The following is a 12,281-nucleotide window of genomic DNA, read 5'->3' as shown; positions in this document are numbered from 1 at the left end:
TTATTTGCATTTTGTCTCCTCCACGTTACTGTATTATCCCCTTCTTCTTCTGTAGGTGATAGTGAGGAACCTCTCTACAGGAACGCGGGTGGTCCTGAAGTCCTATTATGGTTATGAGATAGAAGAAGTCAAAATCATGGGCAAAGATCGCTACCTGGTGGCTCACACCTCCGATACTCTTCTTCTGGGAGACCTGCTGACAAATAAACTGAGCGAGGTAGAACCTAAAGGGTCACTTCACCTAATCACAAAAAAAACGTCAACGCTTTATATTAGGGTCCTTGTAATAAGCTTTAGTTAATAAGTATTAAGGCCCTTATGAGTCCTTATAAGATGCTTATTAACATTATTGTGTGTTAATAAGACTATTCAAGTGTTAATAATAGCATCATCAACATGTTAGCATTTGGTAATTCTTTATTCACATTATCAACCTTGACCACATGTAGCACTCTGCGGAAAGTAAGTATTAATTAAGTATTAGTAAGTGCATTATAAATGATTTATTACCCCAGTAAAGTATTGTTCTTGCTCTAGATCCGGTAGCTGCAAAAATATTTTAAATAAGCTTAATGAAGCAACAAAAGCAATAACATAATAGGTAAGTTTAGAAATTAAATGTATGTGTTTTTCATCCTATTATAAACAATTATAAGAAGTTCATAAGGCTTTTATCCACATTTTTAAGCTGTCTATGAACTGATTATTTTAGGTGTTTATAAATGTCTTATAGTATAATAAACATGTTTATTATGTTATTATTAATGCTTGTATAGTCTTTATAACACATGATAATGTTAACAAGCACCTTGCAAGGACCCATGATGGCCTTAATACCTATCAATTAACACTTACTACAAGCTTAATATTAAGCCTTACCAAAAATAAAGATTCTTACTTAGATTTAGATATCTGGCCAATGCATTGGTTTGAGTTAATCCTCTGAAGTTTTGAAATATTTGCCTCTGAGACTTCTGCATACACACTAATAAAATACAGATGAATGTGGTGCCTTGAAAAATAACATTTTGAGAGAACGTTGAAGACGTACGTTGTTCTTATTCAGTAGTATTTTCATTCAAAGCTTTCATTCTTCACTGCTTTGAGCAGCTTGAATGAAATCCATTCACCTTCTCAAGTTTCCCTGAATGTCCTGTCATATCATACGTACATGATTACTTGATTCTTCACACAATATACTCTGCTGCCTCTCTTTTAGGTGCCATGGCCCGGTTCTGGGGGAAACGAAAAGTTCTTCTTTGAAAATGAATCAGTAAGTACACACACATTATTATTGAGAAGGCTGTTGTGGGGCTTTTTCTCCTTGAGTATTAAAGCCACATCTTTCTGTTGGATTTCCAATAAAGTTTACAGCAGTGCAAAGACAGTGCTAGCTAAGAAGCATTGAATTGTCGAATAAAGTTACAGTACCGTTTCAGTTGTGGCTTACCACTGCTCCCATTATATTACAAGCTACTGTGTTTAATTTGACTGCATTTGATGTTTCAGGTGTGTATGATTTTTAACGCTGGGGAGCTGAGCCTGGTTGAATACAGTAACAACGAGATCCTGGGATCAGTCCGAACCGAATTTATGAACCCTCACCTCATCAGGTAGGTCCAGTCACACGAAACAAACACACCTTATCATGTTGGTTTAGAAAGAAACACTTCAACAGGTTCCAAAAACATTAAAAGAGAATACTCAGAATATTACTGGTCAACTTTGTTGAATATCAGAACTGTACAAAGGTCAAATTTCAAGCCACAAATGAAAATATCTAGCCATATTAACAGCCTTAATGCTACAGTAAAAGGTGTTTCGCTTAGTTATACTTAAATTTAAATCATACAATACAATATTGCCAAACACAGCTGTACAAGAATGGTTACGTTTGATTAGGGCCATTGTAGATAAAAGTAAATAAAGTTGGAGCAGGGGGATGATATTTAGAGGAAAAACTCTGACTTTCCGAGATTTTGTTGTAAAATGTATAAGAAAAAACTTGAGATTAAAGTCACAAATTTATGTCAGGAAAAAAACCTCCAAAATATATAGTATATAATAGTATATAGTAATATATATTGAATTGGGCCAATTCGGAAGAAAACAACATACTGATTTGAATTTTATTTTCTGTGGATTTACGATTCTTGTCTCTGAATATATCCCCTCTGCCCCGCCTCCATTATTATTAGTTTTTTACCCACAATGGCCCTAATATAGCTTCGTAAATGGTTAACTCCCAAAATGCAATTCAAGCCATTTTTGCAGTGTGCCATTGTAAAAGTGCATACAAAAATGCTTATTCAATATGCATGTAATTCAAAAACCCTTGCTGCTAACACGAGTGTCACAGTGCTTTATCATTCCTAATACGTATTTCCAGCTCTGTCCATTAGATGGGGGTATTGAGCTGTGCATGAATTCCAGGTATCAGTACAGTGAGGCATCAGAAGAGTCGTAGAGCCTCAGCCTGCTAGTCAGCACACGTCCATGTTAAAATATTCAGCCCTGTCAAAGGTGTCAGACCTGACAGCCCCCGGTTGACTGACTAATGGCCGACTGCAGATTTCAGCATGCCCTGACTGCTCCTCGCCTCTGGCTGGATGCTGTGGCATGACAACATCATGATCAGGGGTCTCCTGGGATTTGAACCGCAACTGAGGCCAATTATACTGAGCGGATGCTGGATTTAATACTTACTTATGTTGGATCTGTGTGAATTCAGTCATGCTACATTGGCCAATATTTAGTTGTTTTTTTTACTAAAGGTGTGTTTTGTGTGTTTATCTGTGCAGTGTCCGACTAAATGAGAGGAAGCAGAGAGGAGTAGAAGACAACAAGAAGCTTGCGTATCTGATTGATATAAAGACCATTTGCATTGGTAAGAATGAGTGTTTATCGCTGTGGTGTTGGTGAGGTCATTTACAGTGGTAGAAAGTACATTTACTCAAGTACGGTACTTGAGAACAATTTTGAGGTACTTTACTTGAGTACTTCCATTTCTGTGCACCCAGAGTGCACGCTGGCAGTCAGGTCGCCTAGTGAAATGATTGGAAGGGCTTATTACAGTCCTGCACTCGCCAAAAATACCATATTTATTTTCTTTTGCTTTTTCAGAGAATTTGATTTATTGATTGCTGGGGGAATGTAATGATAATTTCAACAAATGTAACAAATAGTTTTCCTATGATACATTACATACCATATATTTAAGTTACTTTCCAAATTCTGATTAATAATAAAAAACATAATCAACTAAGTTGTGTAGATGTAATATCACAGGTTAATATAAGACAAGATATTATTGATCTGTGGGGGTAAATTCACAAGCTACCCAGCAGTATACAAAGTAATTAAAATTAGCCCCATCTGTAACATTAAAGCCATGAACACATTAATGCATCGGTAATGAAAATTGCTTAATATACACTATAGCACTATACATCTTTTGAAATACGCCATTATGCACAATTAATACTTTTACTTTTGTTTCTTTAAGTAAAAGTAGAATTTTGAATACATTACTTTTATTTAGACTGTGGCATTGTTACTTTTACTAAAGTAAAAGATTTGAATACAATATAAAAGTAACCACACACTTCAGCTGTTATCAGCAAAGTGTCGACCCAGCTCAGGTCTCAGGCAGGAAAAGCTATCGAACAAAAATGAGACAGTTTGGCTACCGTATTCTTTTGGGATCCAGCATTCACCCCAATGACATTTTGTGGATGAGCACACAACATTTGTAGCGATTTGTTTAATAAGAAAACTGATTTGACATCTACATGATGGTTTAATAACCTGTACTTTAAATGAAAACTGCTGATTCCTACAGAAATTGAAAGATGTTGTTTTGCGAGATCTTGCAGAAGTTTTTTTATTTAGGTCAATGCAGTTTCGGCTCAGTTCGGCACCATGGAAACAACCATGCTTCAACTGTAGCAACTCAAAAAGGCAGCAACAGTAATTTTGCTGCCCTAACTCCCTGCTGGATCAGCATACTTTATGTTGCTGCCGTTACACAGGTTAGACCCAATGCTGCGATGCATTTGTGCATTCCAAGTTACTGTAGCTGTCATAGGGAGCCTCAATGAAAAAGATTGCAAGATCTTCCTAAAGTACCTTTTTTCATTTTAAAGAACCTATTTAAAACCTTTTTTACCCCCACCATGTCCTTTCTGGGGTTCTGTCAAATTCTAATATTTTGCACTCATATTCAATATCTTAGAGGTCCATTATTCTACAGAAAAACATACTTAAAAACAAAGCTTTTTTCGACCATCGTATAACAGATATTTGCTGTGATCCCACTGTCTTGCAATAGTGCTGCCTATACTGGTGGTTTTACTTCTTAACTCACGTGTCTCACATGAAATGATAATTATAGTGTTGTCCCCCTGTCTCTATGTCTTCTTGTCTGTGTCTGTCAGCCCCCAAGCCCTTTGTTTTTTACTGTTAATATTTAAAATCCACAAATATATATCTTTGTTTTTTAAAGGCTCACTGTATTTAAAAAAAAAAAATAAACTCATACATGAGATGCATTTGTATCAGACTGTTGTCACCGGCGGATTAATCCGCATTTGGTGCTCTAGTTAGTATTTGGAGCAGCACGAAGATGTATGTAAGATTGAGTCACAGTCTGACTCACTGATGTGTTTCTTATAGTTTTTGGACAACAACGGAGCTCGATGGCACAGAGGAATATCCGGCTTTAGATACACTGACAGTACTTGTTTGTAGGATTAATTGATAGTCTGTTTTGGTCTCTCTGTGGGATCTGCAAACAAAAGGAGATGTGCTGAATATAGCCAGCCTTGTCCTTGGATGCCAAAAAGTTATAAGTTCCAAGGCAAGAACAGCTTGGCTAGTGACTTCTCAGTACCTGAAGTAATAGTGAGTCATCAGTTTTCATCAACAACCCTGTCGACTCTTGCAGTTAAACATGCGCTGTGGGTTTGTGAAATGCCTTTGATTGGAGAACAGCTTCAATCTGCAGCTTTTGAATGCTGTCGGATGCTGATTAGGCTGCCTTCATTTTATTTCTCTCTCCATAAATCCTTTAGTATGTTTTGTTTTTTCACATTGAGCCACACAGATAGTTTTCACACATGATTACTTACAGTTATATTAAACTGCTACAACTACAATAATTGTAGCCTATCATCTTTGAACTGTATCATTTACACTGAGTGGACCACACTTCCTGGACCATATTACATTTTAATTAAAAAAAATTATGTATCAGCGGACTCATAATATCAACTCATTCCCAGAGCAGGTACGTTTTTAAAGTAGAGACACTGCCTGATAGAATAATAATAGTATTACAAAATGATTGGCTTATAACTTTATTAAAAAGCCAATTTCAGCCGGATACACCGTCATACTTCTGCTCAGTAAACCTGTCCTTTCCTTCTGCCCCTCAGTGGACTTGGCCGGGGGCTGCAATCTGGGAACCATCAGCCAAAACTCCAAGATTGACTGGCTGGAGCTCAATGAAACGGGACGCAAACTGCTGTTCAGGGACAAGAAGCTGCGGGTGAGAATAAAAAACCTCAGGGCCTTGAGGGATCGTGGGTGTGGAAACGATGGGAGAGATGCCCTTAAGGCAGACAGGGCAGATGATAGATAAGATGATGATGAGTGAAGTAGTGAGTCAAGTAGAAAAATCCCCACCTTAGGTGGGGCTTGTCTAAAGTTATGGCCACGTCTATCACCCAAATAATGTCTTGTGGCTTTTTGTGGAGACGTTTTGCCCGTCCAGGTGATTTGATAGTATTTCAGAATAAATGAGGATGCCACAGGGGGCGCTGAAAGTCTCAAGAGAACTTTATTGTTACGCTGAAGGGATGAAACTTATTTTCTGTGGAGCCAAAGGTGCTACTTTTAACATTTACGCTGTGCAAACAAGGCAGACAACATACGGTGCAAAGATGCAGCAAATAAGTATGTATGAAATAACTATAAGTAGCCGAAATTACCAATTACCAATCATTCAAAAATAATTTTGACGAGCATAAATGTTTTTTTTCTATGGTGTCTTAGCCCGTTAATCATCTTGTGACTGCTCAGTTTTATATTTCCATCCCAACAGTAAGATGGAGTCATACAATATCCTCCAGGTTGGGTCATGTTAAAATGTACCTAACAACATTTTTCTATTGTGTTGCATTTAAAAATGCAGACATTTGATGGATAAATCACTTTGTTATCTTCTGGTCTGCGATTTTTCTCAAAAGCTGCTCATCCAAACAAGTTCACACCCTTGGGTCCTGAGAAAAACACCTGCCATGTCATAGTTGCATCCCCTAGCAAAGTTAGGGTAAGTAAGTATACACATTTGGGTGCAAAAGCTCACAAGGCCCAGCTGTACCCAGCATGCTGTTCTGCAGTGTACCAGTTAACAGGGTTTACTTCTCAATATAACTAATAACTATAACTATAACTAATAGCTATAACTATAACTATAACTAATAGAATAAATAGGTACACTAGAGCTCAAGAGGTCGCACTTCGGTCCTCAGTAATACACCCGCCAAGCGTGAAGTCGATCTGATAAACAGTTGTCGAGAAGAAAAAAAAGGACAGACAGACAGCGACTCATTCAATTTGAGTTTAATGCTGCATTCACATGGAATCAGGCAGACGGTTAAAATTAAACAGCCCAATCGAATGACAATATACGTAATGGTGATGGTATAAAATGTATGAATTCAAATTATTTTGTGTCTATTATCCTATGAAATTGTGCTAGTAGTAGCTTTAAAATGCAGCTTTAGTTGCAATGGCAACAGTAACAGTTGCCGGCAGAGAATACCGGAAAACTGTTACTGTTGCCGGTATTCTTTGCCAGCCTCACCGAATTTGAACCTCATGCTTTAGTCCACTAACTTTGTAACCGCTTTGCCGTCTGCCTGATTCCATGTGAATGCAGCATTAAACTCTCATTTTTTAAACGCAACCTATATTTATACATGATGATTACACTAAAACGCACAGCATTCCCTAATCCTAGAGTCCTTTTGTTTTTTTTGTTCCTTGGGTCCTATTCCACAGATTTTAGTGAAGAAACATACATTTAACCATTTTACACTTTTATTACCAAAAAACAAGTGACGTGTGGAGTAGGTCTCAGATTTGGCAGCGCTGAGATTCACAGATTCTTTTGAGAAGCTGTGTTCAAGATGAGAGTGGCAGAGAGCTGCTGTCAGTTGTTGCCCCGGGGTAATAAAACAGATTGATGTCCAAGCCCTGGGGCAATGACATGGAGAACTCTGGTAATTGGGAATCCCTCAGTGGCTGTCAACCTTTTGTTTTTTTCAGGTAGTAATGTAAAAATCTTGTACAAAAAGAGCTTTAGTGGCACAGATTGTGAAATGTTTAAGTTAAGAAAGAACTCTAATATGCCAAATATTGAAAGTTTGAAGGTGATTAGAACCAGAAAGATAATCATAATTCATCACTCACACTCTTTTTAGATGCTCAAAAGTTTTGTGGTTAATTTGTAGACAGAAATCCTTACTTTGAACTGTTTCTACTTGAATACCTTGGATTTGAATGTGTTGTTTTTTTCTGAAGAGGTATATTTAAAAACTTTAATTCAGTACTGATTTTGCATAAAGATTATATATGCATGCTATCTGTCTGTTAAAGGGTTAGTTTGTCTGTTTTGAAGTGGGGCTGTATGAGGAACATATCCATAATCAGTGTAATACCTACAGTAGATGGCAGACAACACGCCCCTAGTCTGGAGAAACAGTACCAGCATTGAAGCTAAGCAATGTACTGCTGTCGATGGGGAGCAGCAGCAAAACATATTTTAGACAGGTAAAAAATCAGTTTAAGTGTACGTTATATTTAGAATATTTTCACAGCTTTACTTTACCGTCAGACAGCCATTTCCGACAGGGAACTGAAGCTGTTATCTATGCACTGTTCAATGCCACAAGTCTCCTTTGACAATAAACAGTATTTCGACGACGCAGAACATAGGAGTCACTGGTCCACTGCTTGTGTGACTTTGGCGTTTTAAAGGGTTACTAGTTCGTTTTCACTGAAGTCACCCAATGACACAAACAAACTAACCGATAGAGGCAGCGGTAGACCTGCAACTCCAGTGTTCTGAGAGGTAAAATAGTTAAATATTATGGTATGGGGTACACTTAAACACTTGATATTGATTTTTTTTGGGATGTCAAAAATATGCCTACTGACTATCCCTAACAGACTGAAAAGGATGAATACTTTTTCACGTTTAGCATATTCACATTCAAAGCATGTATTCACTGCACTTCCCACCAGTAAGAAATAAGAAAAAGAAATTCAAGTTGTATGACAAATGTTTTCTTTAATTGAAACTTGCTTTCAAGTGAACTAATCAACAGGCTTCTCTTCCTCACTGCATTAAAACGTGGCCGGCTGAGCTCCAGGGTAAAACTATGGACGCAGCGTTATTAAAAATGGTGGTGGTTGGGGGGGTGGGGATATTAAGGCAGCTGATTACAACAGCAGGCGGTCTGTCATACACGCACACATACATATTAAGTGCTGTGGGAGCCACTGTAGCTTATAGAATCTACATAATTACAACTCATCAAGACTATAGAAGAATAGATTGCAGTGTGAGGATTCACATGGAGCCGCTGGAAGTTAATCAACTTGGTTCAAGCAGTAGGAGTTCAACTATACAGTGCAAACTTTAACTTTAACAAAGGGAATTAGAAGATAAGGCTAATCATTGTGTTTACTACTAAATCACTGGCTGTGATGTACGTGTGTAAGTGTGTTTGTATGTGATTGCTGTCTGTCGTGAGACGTTCTACACCTATTAATAAAAAGTGGAGTTGTTGTGACAGTGATTTGTGCTGCAAGAGGCTGTTCAGTCTTTTTTTGTTTCAGTCAGAACCATCAGACCTGTAGTGAACACCGAAACAACGGCTAGCTACAGGAGCTAGGAAACTCATCGTCTTAAGTGTTCATTTTAGCACAAAAAATGAATTGGTTATCCAGGTCCAAGTTACATTTTATGAAATTATTTGTATCATTGGGAATTATTGTTATATACTTCTAGGAAGTACTAACTTGACCTGCCAGAGGGTTTGTTACACAGATTTTTGTGTGAAATGTGATTCTTGCGTGACATCGTAAGAATCCGGCTGCCATGCAAGGAAAGGGAATACTGGAAAAAAGTGATAAAATAATAAATAATCATACGCTATATTGTCCCTACTGATTTTCTATCATTATCATTTTTTTTTTTATCATTTTTCTTTTCATCATTTAAAAAAACCAAGATATACCATGTTATTCAATTAGCATAAGAGGAGCTGGTAGACAGATTTCCTTATCCTTGCACAGAGTTAGGAATGTGTTTGCCTCTGTTCCCATTCCTAATGCTAAGCTAAGCTAACTGTCTTCTGAATACAGATCGGTGTCAATCTTCTCATCTAACTCTTAGCAAGAAAACTAATTTCCATCGCTGACAATGAAATTAACAATCAGCATCTCCCTCCCTCTCCTTCCTCCTCAGCTCCATCTCTATGACATAGAGTCCGGCGTGAAGACCACGCTGCTGAGTTTCTGCTCCTACGTCCAGTGGGTGCCTGGCAGCGACGTGGTGGTGGCTCAAAACAGAGGAAACCTCTGCATCTGGTACAGCATCGACAGCCCAGAGAGCATCACCATGTTCCCGATCAAGGTGAGGCTCTGTTCTCTTTGTAAGTGTGAGTGTGTATCTGTTGGGTCTCCATCAGGTGACATGAAGTCAAGTAGTTATTGGCCTTTTCCATATTTTTATTTGGCCCTCTATACCTGGTACTTTTCCAATGTCTTTCCAACACCACCACCAGTTTTGTAAAGCACGTGTTCCCTAAAAATTGTGTATTCTCCAAGTCCACGTTGAAATCACTGTGACATCATCAGGGTTATTTTGCCAGTGGTAGTTATCCTAATGATGAAAAAACTCATCTGTATGTGCCCAATCAGCGGAGTTACAATTTAAATAAAGGTAAAATGCATTTAAAATCGTAATAATAATAATAGAAATCAGTTTCCACTTAATAATAAAACCAGGCAGAGGAAGCTCTTGCGTGGGTGCAGTTGAACAAATTTTACATTTTGCAAAGTGCATCCATCATTACAAATAGCTAATGGACGATTGATTGCTGTGCTCCATCATTTAAAAACATTTTTTGTAGTGACTAAGAATACTGCATGACTGCAAGTCCTGTATTCAAAATGTTACTTAGGTATAATATATATAGAAAATGTACTTAAACTATCAGAGTGCTCAATGCAGAAAAATGTCTCCTGTGAGTTTTATATTACTATGTATTGTATTATTTGATTATTATTACTGATTCATTCATGTTTATGTAGCATTACGTTCTTGTAGTTGAGTGCAGTACTTGAGTAAATTCACTTGGTTACATTCCACCACTGCAGCACCCCTCTCTCTAACTTTAAATCGGTTTCACTTCTCTTAATCAGGGAGACATTATTGATCTAGAAAGAGTCGATGGGAAGACAGATGTGATCGTGACGGAGGGCGTCAACACCGTGACGTACACACTGGACGAAGGCCTTATTGAGTTTGGTACTGCTATCGACGACGGGGATTATGACAGGTACGTTTAGACCACTTTGACTGATATTAAATCTGCCCATCACTGTCATTATTTGTCGAGTTGAACATCCATCCGGCCTTCCGACTACTTGCTGCTTATTCTGGGTCAGAGTCACAGTGACAGCCGGGAGAGCAGAACAGGCCAGATGTCCTTTTATCCAGCAGCTTCCTCCAGCTCTGCTTGAGGGTTTCATCAGAGCTGGCAGGAGAGCTGGGAGGCGTGGTCTCCTCAATGTGTCGTGATTTGAACACCTCCAAAGAGACACTCTCTAATCATCGCAACTGACCTCTCTCAGTTTGGAGGAGCAGCAGCTGAACTCTTCACTGTAGCTTTGAACTCTAAACAAAGTGAGGCCAGCAACCTTTGACAGGACTTCGTTGATTTGTGCTTGTCTATCTGTCTAAAAAAAAACAATTTTATGTGATTGCTGGTTGCTGGAAGACAGTAGACAATTGTAAACTAAAAATTGGATTTGTTTTGGTCAGAGCATTGTGCTGCAGGAGGCTGTCAGCACCGTCAGACCTTCAGCAAACACAGTCACTAAGGCCTAATACAGTAGCTAGGAAGCTCCTCAGCTCAGAGTGGCCAAGTGTTGATTTTGGTGAAAACTAAAATGAATTAATTATTTTCAGTTGATTCATTCATCCATCCATTTACTGCTGCTTAACCGGTTCCATTGGTTGCATTCATTTAATTAGTTGGACAAAAAAGCAAATCAAATAAAACCCCACCAACAAAACAGCAAAATAAAATGGACTGTCGAGCTTTGTTAACTGACATTTCACATACATTTTAAACAATTGGCACAGGGGTATAGAGAGGCATTAATTCCTTAAAGGGAAATATATATAAGAATAAGAATTAGAAACGTATGAGAATGCGCTAACGTAAAAATAATGGAGGCCATGTCTGTATATTGTGAAGTGAGCCAATAGCATAATTATCGTGGCAGGCCTGAATCGTATCATAAGAGTTATTATTGATGGGAAGTATGTGATATAATATTACTAGGCCTCACAACCGTATTTTCATATTTGTGGACGGAGTAAAACCGTTTTCATACTGCATGTTCAAACACCCACAGCATCTGCAACACAAAATACCGTTGTACCTCGGCCTGACTCAGCTTTACATCTTTGTGTGTGTTAACAGAGCCACAGCATTCCTGGAGACTCTGGAGATGTCACCAGAGACTGAAGCCATGTGGAAGACGCTCAGCAAGCTGGCACTGGAGGCTCACCAGCTGCACATCGCAGAAAGGTCAGCAAGACACGCACATACAACCTTGTACTTTTGTCGTTGTGAGGACTCTCGCTGACTTTATGCATTCCCTAGCTCCTTAACCTTACCTTAACCATCACAACTAAACTGACCCCAGCCCCAACCCTTATTCTTATTCCCTTAAGACCAAGTCTGACCCTCAAACAGGCCTGTCCCAAAGTGAGTGTTTGGTCCTCACAAAGGTAGCTGTATACAACACACACACACACACACACACACACACACACACACACACACACACACACACACACACACACACACACACACACACACACACACACACACACACACAACCTTGCAAGCTAATGCCCATGTCTCTGAGCTAATTACATTCTTTATCAGTCTTCATTGTACGTGAGACTTATC

General features: G+C 38.5%; 1 protein-coding gene across 1 annotated transcript in view; it reads left to right on the top strand.

Moving 5' to 3' along the window:
* Positions 1–12,281, top strand: part of ift172 (intraflagellar transport 172) — a 41,235-nt gene that overhangs the window by 3,851 nt on the left and 25,103 nt on the right. The window contains exons 11-18 of the mRNA XM_054618283.1: positions 56–217; positions 1,220–1,273; positions 1,510–1,613; positions 2,802–2,887; positions 5,436–5,548; positions 9,539–9,706; positions 10,498–10,634; positions 11,787–11,894. Coding sequence (XP_054474258.1) covers positions 56–217; positions 1,220–1,273; positions 1,510–1,613; positions 2,802–2,887; positions 5,436–5,548; positions 9,539–9,706; positions 10,498–10,634; positions 11,787–11,894 — 932 coding nt within the window. The remainder of the gene's footprint in view (positions 1–55; positions 218–1,219; positions 1,274–1,509; positions 1,614–2,801; positions 2,888–5,435; positions 5,549–9,538; positions 9,707–10,497; positions 10,635–11,786; positions 11,895–12,281) is intronic.

The sequence above is a fragment of the Anoplopoma fimbria genome, chromosome 18 (assembly GCF_027596085.1).
Source record: "Anoplopoma fimbria isolate UVic2021 breed Golden Eagle Sablefish chromosome 18, Afim_UVic_2022, whole genome shotgun sequence".
In the NCBI taxonomy this organism is placed as follows: domain Eukaryota; kingdom Metazoa; phylum Chordata; class Actinopteri; order Perciformes; family Anoplopomatidae; genus Anoplopoma; species Anoplopoma fimbria.
This window is presented reverse-complemented; position numbering and strand designations above follow the sequence as displayed.